Source organism: Globicephala melas, chromosome 20 (genome assembly GCF_963455315.2).
Source record: "Globicephala melas chromosome 20, mGloMel1.2, whole genome shotgun sequence".
Classification (NCBI taxonomy): Eukaryota; Metazoa; Chordata; class Mammalia; order Artiodactyla; family Delphinidae; genus Globicephala; species Globicephala melas.
This window is the reverse complement of record NC_083333.1, coordinates 42,754,333-42,777,081: the sequence shown is the minus strand read 5'-3', so window position 1 is coordinate 42,777,081 and position 22,749 is coordinate 42,754,333. Positions and strand designations below refer to the sequence as shown.

At 55.4% G+C, this 22,749-nt stretch overlaps 1 protein-coding gene across 5 annotated transcripts in view; it reads left to right on the top strand.

The window, feature by feature from the left end:
• ARHGAP23 (Rho GTPase activating protein 23) overlaps positions 1 to 22,749 on the top strand; it is an 80,827-nt gene that overhangs the window by 39,114 nt on the left and 18,964 nt on the right. For 4 of the 5 annotated variants that reach the window (XM_060290095.1, XM_060290093.1, XM_030839863.2 and 1 more), the window contains exons 7-17: positions 1,389 to 2,553; positions 4,176 to 4,331; positions 4,547 to 4,658; positions 4,802 to 4,859; positions 6,279 to 6,422; positions 11,366 to 11,683; positions 12,969 to 13,030; positions 13,295 to 13,425; positions 14,071 to 14,192; positions 15,837 to 15,992; positions 20,887 to 20,965. In XM_060290095.1, the coding sequence (XP_060146078.1) occupies positions 1,389 to 2,553; positions 4,176 to 4,331; positions 4,547 to 4,658; positions 4,802 to 4,859; positions 6,279 to 6,422; positions 11,366 to 11,683; positions 12,969 to 13,030; positions 13,295 to 13,425; positions 14,071 to 14,192; positions 15,837 to 15,992; positions 20,887 to 20,965 (2,503 nt within the window). Of the gene's footprint in view, positions 1 to 182; positions 262 to 1,388; positions 2,554 to 4,175; positions 4,332 to 4,546; positions 4,659 to 4,801; positions 4,860 to 6,278; positions 6,423 to 11,365; positions 11,684 to 12,968; positions 13,031 to 13,294; positions 13,426 to 14,070; positions 14,193 to 15,836; positions 15,993 to 20,886; positions 20,966 to 22,749 lie in introns of those variants that run through there. The other variant, XM_030839866.2, reaches the window with a different exon arrangement.

Sequence of the window (22,749 nt, the reverse complement as noted above, 5' to 3'; positions counted from 1 at the left end):
CAGCCGCTGACGCCACCGCCGACGCGGCGAGGCCCCTCCACACCCATCTTCCCCTCCCTCCTCCTCCCGCCAGCGAGAGAGCCGGTGGGGGCCCGAGGGCAGCCGCGGGGAGGGCAGCCTGGGGGGACGGAGGCCAGGGCCGGCACAGTGATCAGTGGGGTTTAGCGGGGGGCGGGGGGAGGGTGGAGGCGGGCCGGGATGCTGCCGCCACTGCCGTGATGTGGGGAGTCCGGGGAGCCGGCAGGATGGCAGGAGGGAGAGGTACGTGAGTGTTCCCGGCCGGCCGGCCGGCGTGTGGGTCCGAAGGGGGCTGACTGAGTAGGGGTGTGGTCTAGCTCGTCCTCATCACATGATGTGTGTGCCTGGGACGGGAGGTGTAGTTATTTGTCTGTGTGTGTGTCTCATTGTGTTTCTCTATGTGTGTGTGAGTGTGTCTCTGGGTGTGTATTTTCCTGTGTCTCCTTGTGATGTGTGTGTATGTGTGTTTGGTTTCACCCTCCCTCTTTGATACTTCGCCCTGAGATAGGCCCCCGGGCAGCCCATCATGGGCCAGGCTAGGCCAGGGCCACAAGGCTGCTGTCCCTGGGGGCCGCCTCCTTTTTTGGCTGGGCCTGGGCGCCGGCCCCCGGCCCCCGGCCCTGTCACTCCTCAGCAATGCAGCGTCAGCCTCAGCTCCCAGCGCCAAATCCCAGGCCTGGGGTGCCAGAAGGTGGCCCAAGGCCCCTTAGCCAGTCGGGCCCCTCCCCCAAGCCTGGCCCAGAGAAGCAAGTTCCTCCTCACCCCAGTGGCCCAGGAGCCGGGCCCTCAGCTTCCCATCCAGGGGATGGAGGGACAGCTGGGCTCTCCCAGCCTCTGCCCACCCCCAGCCCACCCCACCCTGGACACACCCCTTAGGCCGCTTCCTCCCCTGTCGTCTGCCAGCTTGACTGGTCTCTGGTAGGGTTTCCCGGCTCCACCCGAGGGTCTGTGGGCACCATTGGACGTAAGAAAGCAGGGAGGCAGCTGAGGCCAGCATCGGGGGAGGACCCCAGAAAACAGATGTTGGAATGTTTGTGGCTAAAGGCAGTCCTTGTCATAAGTCTTAGAAAAATCCTGGCTCTTTCTCAAGTGAGTGTGTGAGAGAGAGAGAGAGAGAGAGAGAGAGAGAGTGTGTGTGTGTGTGTGTGTGTGTGTATGTGTAAGACTCTCAAAGGCCTCTTATTTCTTTGTCCCCCCCCTCCGACTCTCTTTGGAGCATGCACTCTCACCCCCACCCACTCAGGACTCCCCCTGCTTGGTCCCCTCCCTTCAGTCCCCTTCTCTGGAGACCTTGACCTCCAGGGGCTGCTGTAGCCTTCCCCTGTGAGACCTGTTCAGACCTGCTTACCTGCTTCTGTGTCCCTGGCCAGGCCTACTCCCAGGACGCCTACCTGAAGGGGAACAAGCCGTATTCTGGAGAGGCCCGGAGCATCCCAGAGCCACCCCCAATCTGCTACCCCCGAAAGACCTACGCCCCGCCAGCCCGGGTCTCTACCTGGGCCACTATGGTGCCTGAGCCGCTCTCAGCACTGCCCAGTGACCCCCGGAGTCCTGCTGCCTGGAGTGACCCGGGGCCCCGCATCCCGTCTACTGCCCGCTCCCATCCGGACAACCCTTCCTTGGGGATGAGCCAGCCCCGCCCCAGCCCTGGTGCCTTCCCCCACCTCCCCTCGGAGCCCCGGACGCTTCGTGCCTTCCCGGAGCCTGGCAGCCGGGCGCCCCCCAGCAGACTGGAGTGCCAGCAGGCCTTGTCACACTGGCTGTCGAACCAAGTACCCCGCAGGGCGGGGGAGAGACGGTGCCCCGCCATGCCCCCCCGGGCCCGCAGTGCCTCCCAGGACCGGCTGGAGGATGTGACTGCCCACCGCCCGTGGCCCTGCTCCACCTCCCAGGGTGCCTTGAGCCAGCTGGGCCAGGAGGGCCGGCTCCGCGCTCGCTCAGACGACTACCTGAGCCGGGCCACCCGCTCAGCCGAGGCGCTTGGGCCAGGGGCACTGGTGTCGCCCCGCTTCGAGCGCTGTGGCTGGGCTTCCCAGCGTCCATCTGCCCGCACCCCTGCCTGCCCACCCAGGGACCTGCCCGGGCCCCAGGCCCCACCCCCGCCTGGCCTGCAGGGCCTGGATGACGCTGGGTATATCGGATACCGGAGCTATAGCCCATCATTCCAGCGCCGGACTGGACTTCTGCACGCCCTCTCCTTCCGGGACTCGCCCTTTGGGGGGCTGCCCACCTTCAACTTGGCCCAGTCCCCTGCACCATTCCCACCGGAGGCCTCTGAACCACCAAGAGTTGTCCGACCAGAACCCGGCACCAGGGCCTTGGAGCCTCCCGCCGAGGATCGCCGTGACGAAGTGGTCCTGAGGCAGAAGCCTCCAACGGGCCGCAAGGTCCAGCTGCCCCCTTCCAGACAGATGAACCTTGGGTTTGGTGATGAGCCCCCAGAGCCAGAGGCCAGTGGGCGAGGGGAACGCCTGGGCAGAAAGGTGGCCCCTTTGGCCACTACTGACGACTCTCTGGCTTCCATTCCCTTCATCGGTGAGTGACGGTGAACAGCAGGTGGCTGTCTTGGGAGACTTGGTTTTCTGTGCCCTGTTGGACTTTACCCACCTGCCACCATGGGCAAAACTCTGGGTTGGGTGCTGATGGGGTCAACCCGTTTCTGTGTCCGTCCATCTGTCTGTCCATCCAACTGTCCATTCTTGCATTCCTCCATCCATCCTTCTGTCTCCCTCCCATCATCCCGTCATCCTTCCTCCCATTCATTGACCCTTCCAGCCTTCTTTCCATCCACCTTTACTTCCCCCTCCCTTCTCCCTCCCTTCCTTCTCTCCTTCCCTCCCTCCTCCTCCCTCCTTCCTTCCATTGTTCCTTCCTTTCACCTGTCCTTCCATCCTTTCATTCTTTCTTTTCCATCCTTCCTTTGTTCCTTTCACTCTTTGTTCTTTCTGTCCACCCTCCATCCCTCCATCCATCCAACACATATTTGTGTCAGGCACTGTGCTAGGCTCCGTGCTCTCCTGGAGTGTGTGATCCAACCATGGGAACAGATGATCAGACAAGAACGATCCAGTTGAATGGGTGTGTGATAGGAGTACAGGGAGCTCTAGGAGGCAGAGAAGGGATAGACCGGGGCATGGTGGCCAAGGAGAGAATCTTGGAGAAAAAGGAAATTTCGGCTAAGACTTGAAGGAGTTAGTCAGGGTAAGCATGTTCAGGGAGAGAGACTAGAATATGCAAAGACCCTGAAGTGAGAGGTAGGATGCCCTTCCAGGTCATCGGAACAGGTCTGGCGGGGCCTTGTCAGTCACTGGGGAGTTGGGATTTCATTCTGAGAGCAGAGGGAATACTGAAAATTTGCTGCCTTTAGAATAGATGTTGGGTAAGGGAGAGGCAAGAGAGTGGAGGGGTCAGTGATTCCCAGGTTTCTGACCTTACGGGACGGTGGAGCTTCACCTCCATATTGGGAAAGAGAGGGAGCGAGGCAGGAAGAGGTTTCGGCTGAATAAGAGGCGCTCGTGGAGGGAGCAGAATGAACCGGACTGGGTCTAGGGGCTCGGGAGGAAGACTGGGGTGCAGGAGCCCAGAGATGGTAACTGGGGCTGAGAGTGGTGAGCTCACCCTAGGGCAGCCGTGGGAGTGGTGGAGAAGCAGCCCCGGCCAGGAGAGGAGGCACAGCCCTGGCCCCCCAAGCCAGCCTTCAGTCTAACAGGGCAGACGCAGCCCCTTGTCTCAGTAAGCTCCCAGTCTGAGGGCGGGAGGTAAAGTCTTTAGTTTCAGTGTCCTTCCAGTCTTGGGGGGGGGGGACGTGGCAGCCACCTTCAAGGAGCCCCCAGCTGATGGGGGAGATGGTCCTTATCCTCAAGAAGCTCCCAGTCTGATGGGGGAGACACCAGCCATGGCCTCAGAGAGGCCTGCCTCCCGGCCAGGACTGAGAGAGATGGCTCGACCCCACTCCTGGTGCCCTCAGTGTGATGGAGGAGGCAGAGGCTGAGCCTCCGTGACCACAGTGGGAGGGTCTGCAGATTGGGGGTGGCTCTGGGACCCCCATGGTGGGTCCTTGGGGATGTGGTCCCGGCCCGGATGGGAGGCTGGGGCCGGGGGGACAGACAGGTTCAGCCTTCTGATAGCTTCACCCACCGCTCCCTCCGCTCTCGCAGATGAGCCCACCAGCCCCAGCATTGACCTCCAAGCCAAGCACGTCCCTGCTTCTGCTGTGGTCTCCAGCGCCATGAACTCAGCCCCTGTCCTGGGCACCAGCCCCTCCTCCCCAACCTTCACCTTTGCCCTCGGCCGCCATTACTCCCAGGACTGCAGTGAGTGCTGCCCGCACCCCCAGCCCCACCCACTCCCTTGCTGCCTGGTCCCAGGGGTGCCCGCTGCCTGATGGCTGGCCTCTTCCGACTGGCTTCTGCTCCTCCTGGGGACCCACAGGGAGAGTCCCCCCTTGGCCCTGCCCGGACAGGAGGGATCTGGGGAAGCCCCCGCCTGCTGCCCCGCTGACCCTGGGCACCTGTGGGCGGCTTCACAGGCAGCATCAAGGCCGGCCGGCGCTCCTCCTACCTGCTGGCCATCACCACCGAACGCTCCAAGTCCTGCGACGACGGGCTCAACACCTTCCGGGACGAGGGCCGGGCTCTGCGGTGAGGATGGGGGCTGTGGAGGGGCTCTTGGCCCTGGGGTCGTCTACACACCGGGGCGGCCTGCTTACCCCCAGAGGGCCTTGGAGCCTTGGGGCTTGTGGGAGGTCCTCCCACAGCCCTCATCCTCTGTCCTCACCCCCCAGGCGCCTGCCGAACCGCGTGCCCAGCCTGCGGATGCTCCGAAGCTTCTTCACTGATGGGGTGAGCGGCACGTGTGTGTGGGTGAGGGTGTCGGAGGTCTGGGGAGGGGCCCAGGGGCCCACCCCTCAGCTGGGGAGTCCAACCTTGGCAGAGGGACCCGGCCTGTGACTCCTGCAACCCGAAATGGGCCCCTCCGGCTCCCATCTCCTTCCGGCCTCGGCTGTCCCCGCACTCACCTCGTGTCGGCCATGTGACCCACCCTCTCTGTGGGCTCAGTCATCACCTAAAGACACCGTGAGCCTTCCTTCCCAAGGCCTTTGCACTGTCCTTCCAGCCGCCGCTCCCCCATCTCCCGTCTAGGAGGCCCTTTCCACGGCCCACATGCCACATGACTCACTTTTTCACTTTCTTTAGATTTTTTTAGGCCTTCTGTGAAATTTCAGCCTTTATGCCTGATATTTCATGCCTCCCCTCACCGCTCTGCTCTTCTCCTAGCACTTCTCATGTTACACAGTTTGTGCGTCCATCTCCTTTCTTGCCTGGCTCCCCAGGTTGAATGTAAGCTCCATGAGGGCAGGGATTTCATTCGTCTTATTCACTGTTTGACCCCTCCGCATACCTAAAACAGTGCCTACACAGTGGAGGCACTGGGTCAGTATTTGCATGGTGTCTTCAGGGGACAGGGGACACCCTGGAAAGGGGGGGGGACACACAGGGTTGAGAGTGATGGAGAGGCTGAAATTTCCAGCCTCGGGACCTGGCTGTGCCGAGTCTTAATTGTGGCCCGTGGGATCTTCGTTGCCTCGTGCGGGGTCTTCGTTGCCTCGTGCGGGATCTAGTGCCCTGACCAGGGTTCAAACTCTGGCCCCCTGCGTTGGGAGAGCAGAATCTTAACCACTGGACAACCAGGGAAGTCCCGACATAGAATCAGTTCTGAAATGACCTTAAATCTTTTTGATTATGGTTGGGTTGGAAAAGGCATATTGATTTTAAATGTCACCTGGCTTATTCCTTATCACGTCCTCTGCTTACCTAACTATCCCTTGACCTGTCACCTCTACTGCTGGAGTCCTGCTGACACTATCACTTCCTCTGTTTAACTCCTTGTGGACATGACTACCTGCTCCACTAACTCGGTCTTTGTTGATGTTCCCACTTCCTCTGTTTATGTAACTCCATGTGGACACAATCACTTCCTCTGCTTCCTTAGTTCCTTCAAGTCTATAAAGTTAAGCGTGGTGAGGCATGTGGCCTGCAGGTCATAGCCTTTCCTCCTTTCTGGCTTCCTCATCACATATGTCTCATGACCTCAACACAGATGGGTCAGAGAGGGTAAGCAAGGCCCATGAGGCCACACAGCACAGCAGAGCGTAGCACAGGCATATGCCAGGCCCTTGTGGCTGCAAATGGTCCATGGGGCTTCTGAGATGCTGGCACTGTGGGAGCCACCCTAAATTGCCCTCTGTCGTCTCTCTGCAGTCCTTGGATAGCTGGGGCACTTCCGAAGACGCTGACGCTCCTTCCAAGCGACACTCAACCTCTGACCTCTCGGACGCAACCTTCAGCGACATCAGGAGAGAAGGCTGGTTGTATTATAAGCAGGTCCTCACCAAGAAGGGGAAGGTAAGATGGCTGGAGGAATGAGCTGGAGGTGGATGGAAGCTGGCTCCAGCAGAACTCCCAGCTTTTCCTACACCCACCCTCTGGAGCTAAGGAGAGCCAGCTGAGGCTGCAGCATGAGGGGTAGAGGTTAGATGCTAGGAAGAACTTCCTGGGGGTCCTAAAGAACTCATGAAAAAGAGTTAACCAGAGAGGTGGTCTTTGCTGTGGGGTGGATCTGATCCAGTTGTGCTTGGAATTCTGACAGAACCATCCCATGGTTGATCCTTGGTTGGCAGATCACCCCCAAAATGGCCACTGGGGCTCATGGAAAATGAGAGCAAGGCCAGCGTGATTCTTTTAGGGGAGCTGAAGCCCCAAAAGAAAGCAGAGGTTAGCCTTTTCAAGGCCAGCAAAGGTTCTAGTCTTCATCCTAAGGGCAACTAAAAGCCCCTGGGGCCTCTTCCACTGGGCTTCCTGGGGAGTGAATTAAGAGAGAGCCAGAGGGAGGCAAGAAGACCAGTTTGGGGCCGCCACAGAGATCCAGGTGAGAGATGAAGGGGGCTTGGGCCTGAGGCCGGGAGGTAAGCAGGATCCCGAGGGGAGAAGGCGGGGCCCCTGGGTCCATGGAGTACAATCCCGGGTTCCAGGCAGCAGAAGAGGGAGGAGGAGGCCGCCCGACTGCCGTCACCCGAGCGGCCCAGGCAGAGTGGAGCAGAGAGGTTAGCATGAGCCTGGGCTTGGCTCCTCACTGCGCCATGAGCTGCTGGGGGAGCTTGTTTGGCTCACCTACCAGTTTCCTCGTATGTAAATGGAGCAAATGATAATCACTAGCTCATACACCCTTGCTGAGGATTAAATGAGATGATCTAAGCAAAAAGCGCTCACCCAGTGCCTGGCCCCCGGGAGCAGCTATCCTGCTTAATGCTATTATTTGAATTTTCCACCCTGCCTTCTAAGGGCCTTGTACCTGAAAAGAACATAAGCTTTGAAGTCAGACAGCCTTGGAATTCCTGCCCAGCCACTTATCAAGCATAAGGCTTCGGGCAACCCCCTTAACGTCTGAGCCTCACTTTTCTGATCTGTAAGATGGGGACAGTGTTGTTCTACTCCAAGGGCCAGTGTGAGGGTGAAGTGAGAAGTGTAGTCCAGGCAGGAGCGGCACTCATCTGTGCCCTCGTCCAGCCCGCAGATAATGATGAACAGCCTACCCTGCTCCAATTCTCCGTTGAGGTTCCGGGGATTCAGTGGTGAGGGAGCCAGGCCAGTCGTGCCCTGCTGGGGTTCCTGCTGGGCAGAGAAGGCATTTGTTGCTTACCAGTTACCAGTGCTTGACTGCTGTGATGGGGGAGTTCAGGGGAGCGGCATATAGTAGCGTATGACCCTGACCTCAGCAGGGTGGGAGGGGGTGTCTGGAAGGCTGTGAAGGGTGTGTGGGAGTCCACACAAAGGAGGGAGGTGGGGGTGTGGTCTGACAGGGGAGATGCCCTCCTGCACGGCTAGGAGCAGGGTGGCAGGGGGTGCTGGGCAGCTGGGAGCCAGGGCAAGAGATGGAAGCCGGGTGGGGTGTCGGGCGCCTGGGCGCGGGCGCATCGCTCAGGGTGAGCCTTTGCAGGCATTTAAGGGTGGGGTGTGGGAGGTGTGAGCCCAGGAGGTAAGTGTTGCATCTGTGACAGGAGGAGACAAGGCCATTGCTGCTGTCCAGGTGAGCGAGGGGAGTGGGACCAAGGGGAGGGGACACCTTAGAGAGATTCAGGGGTAAGGAAAGCCTGGGCGGGCTGAGGGCTGGGAGGTGAGGGAGGATGGAGGAGGTTCCTGGGGTCCCAGCTTGGGCTGTGGGGTCAGAGAGTGGTGGGACCCTTCCCAGAGCCACAGGGCACCGGAGGGGTAGGTTTGGGGAGAGGAAGCCAAGAGGTTCCTTTGGGGCCTATGGAGTCCGAGGGCCCTGGCGCACACTTCTGCGGAGGTGTCCTGGCAACAGAGGCTCTGAGGGTGTGGCATTGGGAGGAGGTCCACCTGGGGAGGGCATTTGTCCATCGGAGAGGACACAAGCACCTGCAGCCATGGGCGCGGGAACACTGAGGGAGAAAGCAAGAGACGGCCGGGCCTCGGGAGGAAGTGGGGGACGGAGGCCAAGGAGGAGGAGCCAGGTGTGGACGAAGACTTCCAGCCCGAGGCTTGAGCCCTTCGGAGGGCCTGGTGACAACTGCTGACTTCTGCCTGCCCCATAGCCTGCCCCCAGCTCTGGGTGGCCTCTGGCAGCCCAGACGCAGTGTCTCCTGGGCAGGGAGAGGACCTGGCCCCTTCCTGCTCACTGGTCGGTTCTGAAGGAGAGGGCTTTCCACTCCCATCTGGTCTCTCGGTCTGTCCAGGGTCCTGATCGCCAGCCAGATGTTGTCTGCTTCAGCAAGTCCAGCCTCTCCCCGCCCCCAGCTCCCAGTCTCTTTTGGAGACCACTGACTGTCAGGCGGAGGAGGGCGTGGGTGGGTATGACCCATCCCTGCAGCCACAGACCCAGCATTTGAGCTGGATGCAACGTGGAGACCAGCTGGCTCACCTCTCGTTTTTACCAGTAGGGCATACTGATGCTAGGGGAGGGGGCCTGACTTATCCAAGGTCACCTAGCTGGTTCAGTCTCAAAGGGGCACCCTTGTCACCACCTCACTCTGACACTAAACTTCTCCTGGAGGGCCCTACTGTCTCCTGCTCTGAACGTCCCTGCCTTGGTCCAGCAGGTATGTGATGATGGGCAGGGTTCATGGCTGGCTGTGGCTATGTTCACCTGCCAGCCATGAAGTCTCCTCATCTGGTTTGCTCTGAAGATAGAAGCTTGGGCTGGGTGTGGAGTCGTAGGTGGGCCGTGAGCCAGAGGAAAGGAGCCCTTGATCTGATGGGGGAGATGGAACCCCCGCCTGCAGGGTGTTCTGAGGCCGATTAATTCATTTATTCAGTAAATATTGATGAGCACTTACCCTGTGCCAGCATGGCTCTAGGCCCAGGAGTATGGAGGTAAGAGGGCAGATGAGCTCCCTGCGCCAGGAGCTTTCTCTGTACTGGAGAAAGCCACCCACAGCCAGTAACCTGAGACTACAGTGGGCACTCAGGGAATATGAACAGGGTGATGTGATTGCCTTTAAGTTGGGAGGAAGCCGGGGGCTGCCGTTAGGGGAAAAATGCTTAGAGGCGGCCTCGCTGAGGAGGTGATGTTGATGACCTTGAGCTCAGACCTTAAGGGCGAGAAGGAAGCAGCCACGTGGAGAAGCAAGAGAAGGGGCTCTGGGCAGAAGGAATAGCACATGCAGAGGCCCCGGGAAAGGAAAGGCTTGGCTTGTTCACTGGAAAAGCCCCCTGTGTCTCGACATTGTGAGAAAGAAAGAGGGATGGGTTAGGAGAGGCAGGGACCAGATCACAGAAGAGCTTAGATTCGATTCCAAGGGCGATGGGAAGCCATGAGAGGGCACTAAGCAGGGGAGAGACAGGACTTCGTTTACATTTTCAAATGGCCACTGCAGCTGCTGCGTGGAGAAGAGGTTGCAGGAAGGAGAGCGGAGCCTGGGATGGTTTGTGCAGTGGTCCAGGCAAGAGGTGTTGACGGTGTGGGCAAGGTGGTGGCAGGAAAGATGGAGGCAGGTGATATTTTGGAAGCAGAACAGTTGTGATTTCCTGACGGGTTGGATGTCAGGGGTGAAGAATGAGGAGGAGTCAAGGGCAGCTCCCAAGTTTCTGGGCAACTGGGTGGATTTACTGAGCTGGAAAAGATGGAGGTGGGGGTGGAGGACAGGTTTGATGGGCCCCCGTAGTGAGCAAGCAGCACCTGCAGTGCCCGTGGGGTGCAAATGGAGACACTGAGCACACAGTTGGAGGTACTGGAGTGTGGCTCGGGGGAGATGCTGGGCCAGGGGTACATCTGGGCATCACCATCAGCAGACAGACAGGATTTAAAGCCATGGGTGTGGATGGCATCATGGGGGAGGCATGCAGGAGGAGGAGGGCCGAGGACAAAGTTCTGGAGCTCCGCTTCCTTTAGGGCAGGGACTGTCAGCCTCAGCACTGTTGACATTTTGGACCAGATGATTCTTTGCTGCGGGGCTGTCCTGGGCATCCGACATGTTTAGCAGCATCCTTGGCCTCTGCCCACTAGATGCCATAGCATTTCCCCAGGTGCGACAACTGAAAACGTCTTCAGACAAATGTCCCCTGATGGCTCTTCGCCCTGGTTGAGAACCGCTGGTGTAGAGGATGTTGGGTGGAGGGGACCAGAGAAGGAGCCAGCGGAGTTAGGAGGAAAACCACGAACCGTAGGGTCCTGGGTGCCAAGAGAGAGTTTGGAGAGGGAAGAAGTGACCGCTAGCTGGGTCATATGCCACCAAGAGGCTAAGCAAAGGGCTGAGAAGTGCCCAGACGCTGCCACTGGCTTTGGCAACATGGCGCCTGGGTGACCTGGCAAGCAGCTTCCCAGGAAGGGGATACTGAGTGGAGTCTTGAGTGAGAGGCAAAGAAGCGGGGAGAGCAAGTGTGGTTGACAACTTTTGACTAGCTTTGCCCGGAGGGAAGCAGTATGTGGACCAGGAATGGCTTAGGAAGATTTTATGTAAGGTGGGTCATGTTTGGTGGGCGGCCCGATTGCCCTCTGGAGCCCCCTGCTGGTTCTCTGGGGCATTGCCAACGGCAGAGGAGCGGTAAAGCGAAGGTTGGGGACCCTCTGCGGGGACTGAGAACGATGGGTACGGGTGTCCAGGCCGGTGAGGGGCTGAGAGACTTGGGGGACTGTGGGCAGGAGGCTGCCCCAGGTGCCGGTGGGAGTGGAGCAGAGGGCTCCCGGCGGCCAGTGGGGTGGGGTCCCCACTGCTGTCCACTGTCTGCAGCGCCTAGGGCCCCCTTGGGCTCTGGGGTCGGGGAGGAGGGCAGGCCTGGCTTCTCACCCCTCCCCCTCCCCTCTCTCCCCCTCTCCCCGTGTCTCCCTGCAGAAAGCTGGCGGCGGCCTGCGCCAGTGGAAGCGGGTGTACGCCGCGCTGCGGGCGCGCTCGCTCTCGCTGAGCAAGGAGCGGCGGGAGCCCGGGCCGGCGGCGGCGGGGGCGGCGGCGGCCGTCGCAGGTGAGGACGAGGCGGCGCCCGTCTGCATCGGCTCCTGCCTGGTGGACATCTCCTACAGCGAGACCAAGAGGAGGCACGTGTTCCGGCTGACCACCGCTGACTTCTGTGAATATCTCTTTCAGGCTGAGGACCGGGATGACATGCTGGGCTGGATCAGAGCGATCCGAGAGAACAGCAGGGCCGAGGGCGAGGTGAGGGCCCGGCCCGGCCCCAGCCGGGCCAGGGAGGGCAGGGCAGGCCCCGGGCGCCTCTCGCCTGCCGGGATCCTCCCTTCACCGCTCTGAGCCTCAGTCCCCTCCTGCATAAAATGGGCTGACAGGAGTACCCCTTGCAACCATGCCCTCCAAGGGTTTGGTGTGAAGAGACGATGCTTGGGGCAGTGGCTCACAGAGGACCTGGCGTCTTTAGTGTTCCATGACTGGCAGGAACAATAATAGCTGTAGGAACGACAGTAATTGTTATTATCGTCATCGTTACGACCGCCTTGGGCAGGCTCTGCCACAGAGGGGTCAGCTCCCGGCCAACCTCAGCCTCTTGCTGGAGGTTTGGGAGGCGGGGGTCTCCTGTGGAATTATTACAGAAAGGGGTGCCCCTGGGCCAAAACTGTGGCTGGCCCCTCTGACAGGGCTGGCCTGTCTGCAGGGGCACAAACACATTGACCTTGGGAGGAGGCCAAGAGGATCGGCCTTGGCAGCAGGCAGCAGGGGCTGAGCCAAGGGCTTTGGCAGGGACTCCAGGAGCATTTTTACGTGACGCCCCCTCCTGGGCAGCTGCAGCTGCACACTAGGAGCCTGGGCTGGGCTTTCTGCCTCCGCCCACCCCCTCCGCCAGGTGCCTCTGGACACCTGCGCAGAGTTATGTGGGGGTCCTGGGCTTGGCGGCCGGTCTCTGCCAGGAGGATGGTGTGGCTTGGGCCCTGGTCCAGATGTGCAACTGCTCTGGCCACAGGCAGAGGGGTGCTAGTGCACGCTGAGGACACCATCTCACTGAACCAGGCTCTGCCTCCCCAGGACATTGTCGTTCCTCACCGCAAGGAGGAAGGCACCTGAAATTTGGGGCCTTTTTCTGGGGGGACTGGCTGGGCTGTCCCCGACAGGCACTGTCTGAGGGTCCCAAGTCACCTTCATTATTGCAATAGCTGCCCCTCGTGGGGCACCTCATCGGTGCCTTGCCAGGACTGTGATGAGTGCCACGTGCATAATTCCGCACCCTAACCCTGAGGTTGCCACGTTGTCTCCCCATGTTACTGCTGAGGAGACAGAGGCTCAGAGAGGTTAAGTGGATTGCCCAAGGTCACACAGCTGGTGAGGGGGTGCTCGGGAGTCAGGCCCTGGTCTTCCTCGCTCCAGGGTCTGCACCCTTCAGCTGGCAGGTGGAGGAGAGGGGAGGCGAGGCCGAGGCAGGGGCCACGGAGAAGCCCTGGGTGGGCTGGCCATGGTCACTGATGGGGTCTGCTTTCTTTTCCGCCTCCTCCAGGACCCCGGCTGTGCCAACCAAGCTCTGATCAGCAAGAAGCTTAATGATTATCGCAAAGTGAGGTGAGGCCCAGCCCTCATGGAGCAGTTCTGGCCATGGGGTGGGAGACACCTTGGGCAGAGGTCGTCCTCCTGACCCACCTTCAGACCTGAGGGTGGCCCCTGAATTGCCCTCTGCTGGGGGCAGGGAGGGTGGCAGGGGCATTGAGGCCTCCAGTCCCCAGAAGGGCATGGACGGGATGGAGGGGAGGTCCGAAGAGGTGGGAGGCCAGGGCAGGTGGCGTGCTGGGTCACCCCAGTGAAGACCTCTCCCCTCTTCCCACACAGCCATAGCTCTGGGCCCAAAGCTGATTCCTCCCCCAAAGGCTCTCGTGGCCTGGGGGGCCTCAAGTCTGAGTTCCTCAAACAGAGTACAGCACGTGGCCTCAGGACTCAGGACCAGCCTGCAGGGAGCAAGGGTAGGAAGGCGGCTGCTAAGGGGGTGGTGTGCACCCATGCGTGGGGAGGGCGTGTCAGCCTGTGGGTCTGCATGGGAGCGGAGGGCCTGTGTGTGTGTGTCAGGCGGTGTGTGTGCCTGTAGGTGTGTGCCACGGTTATCCTCGTGTGTCTGCCCATGTGTGCATGCCTGTGAGGGTCCGGGGGCCCTCAGGGCCTCAGGGCTGGAAGGGCCCAGAGCCTGATTTCCCTCCGTGACATCCCAGCTGTGTGGTCCTCTGGTCTCCGCTTGTGTCCCTTCAGGAGCAGGAGCCTCATCCTCTCTGCAGGCAGCCTTTTCCATCTTCACACACTTTTGGCCATTAGAAAGTTCTTCCTTCGGCTGTACCAGAATCTATGGCTCCCACCTTGTTGTTTTAGCCATACAGAAGTCCTTATATTACTCTGAGGCCTCTCTTCTCTAGGGTAGACACCCTCATCTCTTCGGCCTTCTCTGCTGGGATATTATAATTTGCCATCAGCCCTCAGCATCCCGGTTGCTTCTCTGATGGAGTCCCCATACGTCCAGTGTGTGAATGTGGTGTGTGAGTGTGTGTGACCTAGTGCGGTGGCTGCCCCTCCCCGGGCCCCCAGCTCACCCTGCCTCTCTCTGCCTTCCCCAACCCCAGATGACAGTGTCTCCACCCCCAAAACCCCCTGGGGCATCAACATCATCAAGAAGAACAAGAAGGCAGCCCCCAGGGCATTTGGGGTCCGACTGGAGGAGTGCCAGCCAGCCACAGAGAACCAGGTGGGTTCCCGCCGTGCTCCAGAGCCAGCAGGGAAGTGGGGAGACCGAGACACAGAGAGTCAGAGCTGCAAGGGACTTTGGAGCCAGCTCTCCACCGCGTCTCACAGACACAGCTGGGGAAGCAGCCCTGCGAGGGAGCAGCAGAGTTGAGCCAGAGCCCAGAATCCCTGGCGCCCAGCTGGTGCTCTTTCTCAGATCATGGCGAGGCTTTGGTGCGATTTCTGCTCCCAGACCAGAGACAGTGAAAGCCTTAGTAACCACCAGAACCCCTGGGGTCTGGCTTTGCACTGCCTCCATCTTGTCCTCCCTACCTCTGGCCCACTGGTGGAGAATGCTGTTCTTTTTTTCTTCTATTGAAGTGTAGTTGCTGTACAATATTATATAAGTTACAGGTGTACAATGTAGTGATTCTGTTTTTAAAGGTTATACTCCATTTATAGTTATTATAAAATATTGCCTATATTCCTTGTGTTGTACAGTATATCCTTGTAGCTTATTTTCTACCTAATAGTTTGTACCTCTTAGTTCCCTAGCCCTATACTTCCCCTCCCCTCTTTCCTCTCCCCACTGGTAACCACTAGTTTGTTCTCTGTATCTGTGAGTCTGCTTCTTTTTTGTTATATTCACTAGTTTGTTTTATTTTTTTAGATTCCACATATAAATGATATCATACAGTATTCGTCTTTTTCTCTCTGACTTATTTCACGTAGCATAGTGCCCTTCAGGTCCATCCATGTTGCTGCAAATGGCAAAATTTCATTCTTTTTTATGACTGAGTAGTATTCCATTGTGTGTATATATATAGAGAGAGAGAGAGAGAGAGAAAGAGAGAGAGAGATATCTATATATAGATATCTATATACATCACATCTCCTTTATCCATTCATCTTTTTTTTTAATCCATTCATCTTTGATGGACATTTAGTTTTCTTCCGTATCTTGGCAATTGTAAATAATATTGCTGTGAACACTGGGGTGCATGTATCTTTTCGAATTAGTGTTTTTGGTTTTTTTTGGATATATACTGAGGAGTGGAATTGCTGGGTCATATGGTAGCTCTACTGTTAGTTTTTCTGAGAAACCTCCATACTGTTTTCCACAGTGGCTACGCCAGTTTACATTCCCACCAACAGTGTATGAGGGTTCCCTTTTCTCCACATCCTCGCCAACATTTGTTATTTGTGGCCTTTTTGATGACAGCCATTCTGACAGGTGTGAACTGATATCTCATTGTGGTTTTGATTTGCATTTCCCTGATGACTGGCGATGTTGAGCATCTTTTCATGTGCCTCTTGGCCATCTGCATTTCCTCTTTGGAAAAATGTCTATTCAGTTCTTCTGCCCATTTTTTAAATCGGGTTTTTGTATTATTTTTTTTTTTTGGCCGTGTCTCGCGGCTTGTGGGATCTTAGTTCCCTGACCAGGGATCGAACCTGGACCCCCAGCAGTGGAAGTGCAGAGTCCTAACCACTGGACCGCCAGCGAATTCCCAGGTCGTTTGTATTTTTGATGTTGAGTTGTATGAGCTGTTTATGTATGTTGGCTATTAATCCCTTATTAGTCGGTCGTATCATTTGCAAGCATTTTCTCCCAGAGAATGCTGTTCTTACTCTTCCTAACACCCCTGCCCTGCTGTGTCCCCAGCGTGTCCCCCTGATCGTGGCTGCATGCTGTCGCATTGTGGAGGCACGGGGGCTGGAGTCCACAGGCATTTACCGGGTGCCAGGCAACAACGCAGTGGTGTCCAGCCTGCAGGAGCAGCTCAACCGTGGCCCCGGGGACATCAACCTGCAGGATGAGGTGAGTGTGACTGGGGGGCTTCGGCCTATGGAAGGGGGGCCAATGTGGTGGTGTCTGTTGTGTTCATTGTACCCTGTGGTGTGCCTGGCACTGGGTCAGGGCCCCAAGGCAAGACGCAACTTGCCTTTGCAGGCCAGCCGTGGGGAAGGGCATCACCCCAGCTGCAGCCATGGCCTGAGAGCCCGGAGACAGAGGCTGGTAGGTGACAGTTTTTTGGGCCTTGAGGATGAATAGTGTCCACGAAAAGCCAGCGAAAGCCAGGAAAGGGCACTCCAGGCAGAGGGAACAGCCTGGGGAAAGGCGTGGGCCCCTAAGGTTTGCCGGCAGTCACCATACCTTCTCTGTAAAGGGCCAGGTAGCAAGTATTCCAGGGCTTTGCTTACCACATGGTCTGTTGCAAACCCTTCTCTTCCTTATCCTCTTCCTTCTCTTCCTTCTTTTTCTTCACAATCTTTTAAAGATGCAAAACCCATTCTTAGCTCAAGGGCCACACAAAATCAGGTCGTTGGCTGGATTTGACCTACGGGCCAAGGTTTGCAGACACCTGGTTAGAAGGGGAGTATATGGTGTTTGCTGGAGCGGCCAGCAACGGGAGTCGTTGATCAGATGAGACGAGAGCAGCTCGTGAAGGGATCTGACAACCACACAAGAGTTTGCAGCAGGTTATAGTAACTATAAATGGAATATAACCTTTAAAAATTGTGAATCACTATGCTGTACCCCTGAAACATATAATACTGTACATCAACTAGACCTCAATTTAAAAAAATGATGTGTTTAGAGCAGGAATAAAAAATTACATACCGGGGCTCTGGATCCAGTTACGATAGAGCAAACACACTCTGTCCAGTCTTTCCTACTGATTACATCTAATAATCCTGGACAGAACATATAAAGTAACTATCAAATAACTCTGAAAAGTGGATAACAGCAGACCAAGGAGGCAGAGTGCAGCATTCCAAAGACGATCTAGGCCGTCTAATGCAGACTTCCGAGATGTCTGTCCTGTCTAAAAATGTTTCCGTACTTTCACTGCAACTCGTCATTTCTGCTATAGAGAGAAATGTTAATATCTCTAAACAGTGTTCACAATCCTCTTTTGGAGAATTCTGGATTCCTCCAGAATTCTGCTCTAACAGTCATCTCCTCTTTCTCTTGTGCTGTGAACTGAGTCGTGTCCTCCCAAAATTTATACGTTGAAGCCCTAACTCCCAAGATGAGTGTATTTGGAGATCGGGCCGATTAGGAGGTAATTAAGGTTAAATGAAGTCATAAAGTCAGGGCCCTGGTACAATAGGATTAGTGTCCTTGTGAAAGGAGACACCAGAGAGCTCCCTGCCTCACCTGCTCCATCTTGTAAGGACACAGCAAGAAGGTGACTGCCTGCAAACCAGGAAGGGAACCCTCATCAAAGACTGGATGGGCTGGCACCTTGTTCTTAGATTTCCCGGCCTCCAGAGTTGTGAGAAAAGAAACTTCTGTTATTTAAGCCAAAAAAAAAAAAAAGAGTTTGCAGCAGGTTATATGTCAGTTATGTCTCAGTAAAACTGGGGAAAATATCCAAATAAATATTTCAACAAAAAAAAAGAGTTTGCAGCAGGGCCAGTGTTTCCCAGAACCCTAAGGTTCCCCAGAGGTGCTGTGGGAGGCCAGGACCCCCCATCTAGAGTAACCTGCTTTGCTCTGTCTGCTTTTTTTATGTCGGTTTTTTTCATATTGGGTTTTCATGTATCGTTTCACTTGACAAAAAGTGCTCTGCTGGAAAAGATGTTTTGGAAAACCATGGATCTGGACAGTGAAGTCCCATGAGTCAACAGTACTCTGAAGCTGTATGTGAAAATGTAAGATAGTCTTCCTGTCCTTGGGAAGGAGCTAGGGAGACAAGATGAGTACGTGTGAAATAGTGGACAAGAGAAAAAGCTGGTTCTCATCAAGGACCAGATTGTTTGATGAGGAAGGAGAGGATGCTGGGGACTGGAGCAGGGGTTTGAAATCTTTGAAGGATGAATAGGAAGGGGCAGGTGAATAGGAAGGCAGTCCAGGCAGCGGGTGATAGCATTTTCCAAAATCCCAGAGAAGGGTCTGAGTGTCAGGACAGAGAATGGACCCACCTCCTGGGCTTGGCAGTGGAGAGGGTGAGGCCCAGGGCAGGGGACAGAGGGCTTTTGATGGCTTCACTAAAGCCTTTGACCTTGAGCCAATGGACAGTAGGGAGCCTTTGATGGTTCCTCAGCTGGGGAGGCATAAATGAGAGTAGGGTTTGAGGAAGTAGTGCTTTAGCTTATGCCTAATGGATACGAATGAGGGAGGCCCAGAGCAGGGCATCTAGGGAAGAAATTACCGATATTGTGGGAGGGGTCAGGAGGTCTTGGTGGTCCCAGGGGGAGGGGGTAAGGAGGATGGGAGCAGCTCTAGGAGTTGGCTGCATGAGAGGGAGGAAGGAGGGGTAGGAAAGAGCTAAAAATTTGAGCTACAGGCTGGTGGTATCTGTCCCTGGCAGACCAGGGGAGTAGGGCAGGAGAGGGAGGATGTGTCAGGTAGGAACCGCATTGGACTTGGAGTGGTGGTAAGTCACCCACATGGGGGTGATGCATAATCAGGCACTAGACCGAGGGTGAATTGGGGAGTGAGCGTGGGGTCACGCTGGGGCACAGAGGTGAGACGACGGAGGGAGCTGCCGTCTGGGGAGAGGGTGGGCGTGGGGACTGCAAGGGCCAGGCTCTGAGTGGGACAGAAGGAGAGGGCAGCTCAGGTGAGGCTGGGGATGGGGGGGCAGATGCTTAGGCATAGGAGGGGTCACGAGGGACAGGGCAATTCTGGGATCTAATGTACAGCATGGTGACGGTAATTAAATATTGTATACCTGAAATTTGCTGAGCTATTAGACCTTAAGTATTCTCAGCACACAATAAAAGGTAACTATGTGAGGTGATAAGTGTTTTAATCAGCTTGATTGCGTGAATCATTACACAGGGTATAGATTTATCAAATCAATCACATTGTATATCGTAAATATATACAATTTTTATCTGTTAATTATACCTCAATAAAGGTGGAGTAACAACAACAGAACAACAACAAAAATGGCATTATCACCATCCATAATTTGTGAAATTCATCTTTGTTGAAAAATCTAGAGTTCATATTTTTTTATTGCTCTTTTTATTTCATGATACAGATATTCCACAAATAATTTACGTATTCTTTAGTAGTTAAGCATTTCAGTTGTTTCCAGTCTTTAGCCTTGATAAATTTTTCTCCAATGGGGGGAAAGAAAAAAAAAGGACAGGGCAAGGCCTTGGGTTTGGCAGCTGGGAGATGAGAAGAGCCTACACATGAGGGCCAGGAGGCAGTGGAGGGAGGTGGGCAGGAGCCCACACTGGGTGTGCACATGAGCTGGGCCTCGTCCAGGGAGAAGAGGGACCAGGGTGGGGCCGTGCCGTGTGTGTTGGGTGTGTGATTTTGTCTCAGACATCAGTTTGTGTCATTTGTCACGGAGAGTGCTGGAAGTTAAGCGTTCTCATCGAGCCTGTGGACGGTCTGGCATTAAGCTGTGGCCCCATGGTAATGAGTGTGTATATTGTGGAGTTGTGTGTCTCTGTTGGGGGTATTCTGTTGCTTTCTGGACATGAGTTATTCTGAGCAGTTCCTTTCAAGGGAGTTATCCTTGACTTTGTGCAGGCTGATGGTGCCCCCTGGTGGACAGGAGAGACACTGAGCCGGCCATTCTTTTATTCGTTCTTGTATTCAACAACCATTTATTTAGATCAGAGTTTCTCAACCTTGACCCTTTGGGCAGAATAATTCTTTTTTGTGGGAGGTTATCCTGCGCACTGGAGGAAGTTTAGAAGTATCCCTGGCCTCTGTCCACTAGATGCCAGTGGCACCCCCCGCTTGTGAAAACCAAACGGTTCCACACACTGCTAAACGTCCCTGGGGGCTGAGTCGCCCTGGTTGAGAATTCATGATTGAGACCATTTAAGTGCCAGGCTGATAGGGCTGGCTAGGTGATAGGGGTGCAGTGGGAATAAAACAGGCAGGATCCCTGCCCCTCATGTGGCTTACAGATCGGCCAGGCAGGAACAAGGAAACGAATGCATACAGTAATGATCAACTGCGGTAAGTGCCACAGAAGGAAGAAAAGTCAGGGCTGTGCTACAGACGGCCGGCAGTGGTGATGGCGGCTGTGCCGCGATGGTCGGGTCGGGGGAGGCCTCTCCGAAGACGTTTAGATTCGGGAGGAGCCAGTCATGTGAAGGGCAGGGGGAGGCGAGTTCTAGTGGAGGGAACCAGCCGGTGCAAAGGGCCTGAGACAGGAAGCCACCAGGCATGAACGTGAGCTGTGTCATGGATGAGGAGAGGGGTCCGGGATGATGCCCCTAAGCGGGGGGCGCTGGGAAGCAGGAGTTGGCACCAGCAGGCCTAATGGAGGTCCAGTGGGCAGGCTCGTGCGGGGATGGGTTTTGCTCACCTCTGTCCCCCACAGTGCCTGCACCAAGGAAGGGACCTGCCTCTTTCTCTGCGTGGACAAATGTCCGAGCCCACTGGGCTGGCTGGAGCAGAGGGGTGCTGGGGCCAGGTGGTGGAGGGGCTAGGACCTAGCTGGGGACTCTTTTCTACTGTGATGAGTCTTCTTAGCCCAGACAGTCCTGGTCTGGGGAGAGCTGGCTATGAGTGGGTCCCAGGGAGGGCCCAAGCCGGGCTGCACTGGGCTCTAGGGCTGGACAGGCATGGAGGTGTGGGCACCTGGGCGGGGCCTGGCTGGCTCTGAACCTGGGGGCGTGGAGGTGTGGGCACCTGGGCGGGGCCTGGCTGGCTCTGAACCTGGGGGCGTGGAGGCTTGGGCACCTGGGCGGGGCCCTGCCTGTGGCCTGATGTCGTTGCCCCTCCCCAGCGCTGGCAGGACCTCAACGTGATCAGCAGCCTGCTCAAGTCCTTCTTCCGAAAGCTGCCTGAGCCTCTTTTCACCGATGGTGAGTAGGGGGTGGAAGTGGAAGATGGGAGGAGGAGGGAATACCTGTCTAGGTTGCATCCTGACCACTTTTTAAATGGGGTGTGTTGGTTTTACTTTGGGGGTTTTTGTTTTAATACAAAAGAAACACATGCTTGTAAAAAACATAGGTAGTACAGATATGAATCAAGTAAACACAAGGGTCCCTGTCATCCTCCCATTCCCTGTCCGCAGAGGTTATCCTCACACTTTCTGAGCATTTACTGTGTGCCAGGCACTACTCCCTACAACTCCATGAGGTAGGTACTATTATTTCCCCTCTATAGATGAGGAAACTACGGCACAGAGAAGTTAAGTGACTTGCCCAAGGTCACAGAGGTTGTAAGTGTCAGAGCCAGGGTTCAGCCCCAGGCATCTGGCTCCAGAGCCCAGCTCTTGACCATTTGCTGAGCTGCTTATTAACAGTGCATTGCGTTTCCTTCCAGACCCTCTTACACGTGTGACAAAGACACACTCGCATATGTAGGGCTTGAAGTTGGGCGGGTTCAGTGGCGCACTGGTAAACGTTTCACATCAGGCTCTCAAGGGAAAAAAGCCGTGATGTGTAGCATTTTCCAGTTTCCATGGTATAAATACTCCCACCACGGCTGATTTCAAGCTCCCAATTTGCTGTCACCAACATGAAAGCCAAACACAGCTGGTTGTCAGAAGCCCATGCGGGCGAGCGGCTCCAGCACACCACTGCTTGAGTTCTTAACAGAAGGAGACTTATAATTTTGAGATTCACTCGTGTCAGTACAAAGAGCTCTACCTCATTCTTCTTTTAAATCAACCACATAGTTTTTCCTAGGCTGAATAGACTGTAATTTGTCTAATCACTCCCCTACTGCTAGCTATTTAGGTTGTCTTCGCATTTTTGCTATTTCGAAACGTGTTACAGTGACTTTCCTTGCCTACGTTCCTGCACACCTGGACCAGGGTCCTGGAGGTGGATTCGTAGACGTGGAATTGCTGGGTTAAAGTCCTGGAAAACATGTTGAAAGCTAAAGTCAAGTTGGACTCTGGGGAGGCGGCCCTAGTTCACACTCCCAGTAGCAGCGTAAGAGATTTTGCTTCCTAACATTCCCATCGGCACTGGATGTTATTAATATTTTAAACGTTTGCTGATCGGACAGAGAACACGGCATCTCACTATTGTTACCATTTTCATTTCTGTCGTTACTAAGAGATGAACTATCTTTTCACTAGTTTATTGGCCTGTACCGTTTCCTCTGTAGCTGCTCGTTCAGACTATGTGCCCATTTTGCCACTGGGTTCTTGGTCTTTTTTCCTATTGATTTGTAGGAGACAAGCTCTTTGTACATTATGGATATTAACCCTTTATTAGTTTTTGTAAATATTTGCTCTTGGTCTGCCATTGCCTTTTAACTTTTCAGTATGGAAATTGAAAACAGTTATTTTATGTACAGTCAAGCTGTTAACCGTTAATGGATTCTGTATCTCATGTTTAAGAATGCCTTATGATTATAAAAGTATTTTCTTATTTTTCCCCAATATTTTAATAACTTCTGTTTTTGGCTCTGCCATGCAGTTGAATTTATTTGTGTATTATGTGAGCTAGAAATGGATTTATTTTCCCAACAAGATAACTGACTTGAAGTGCTGCCTTTATCTGTCCTGATCCTTCATCACCTGCCTTAGCTGTGCTGTCTTTTTAGTATATTTCAGTATCTAACAGGGCAAATCCTCCCTCATCATTCTTCCAGATGAGCTTTAGGATAAACTTAACACATCCCATTTTTTAAA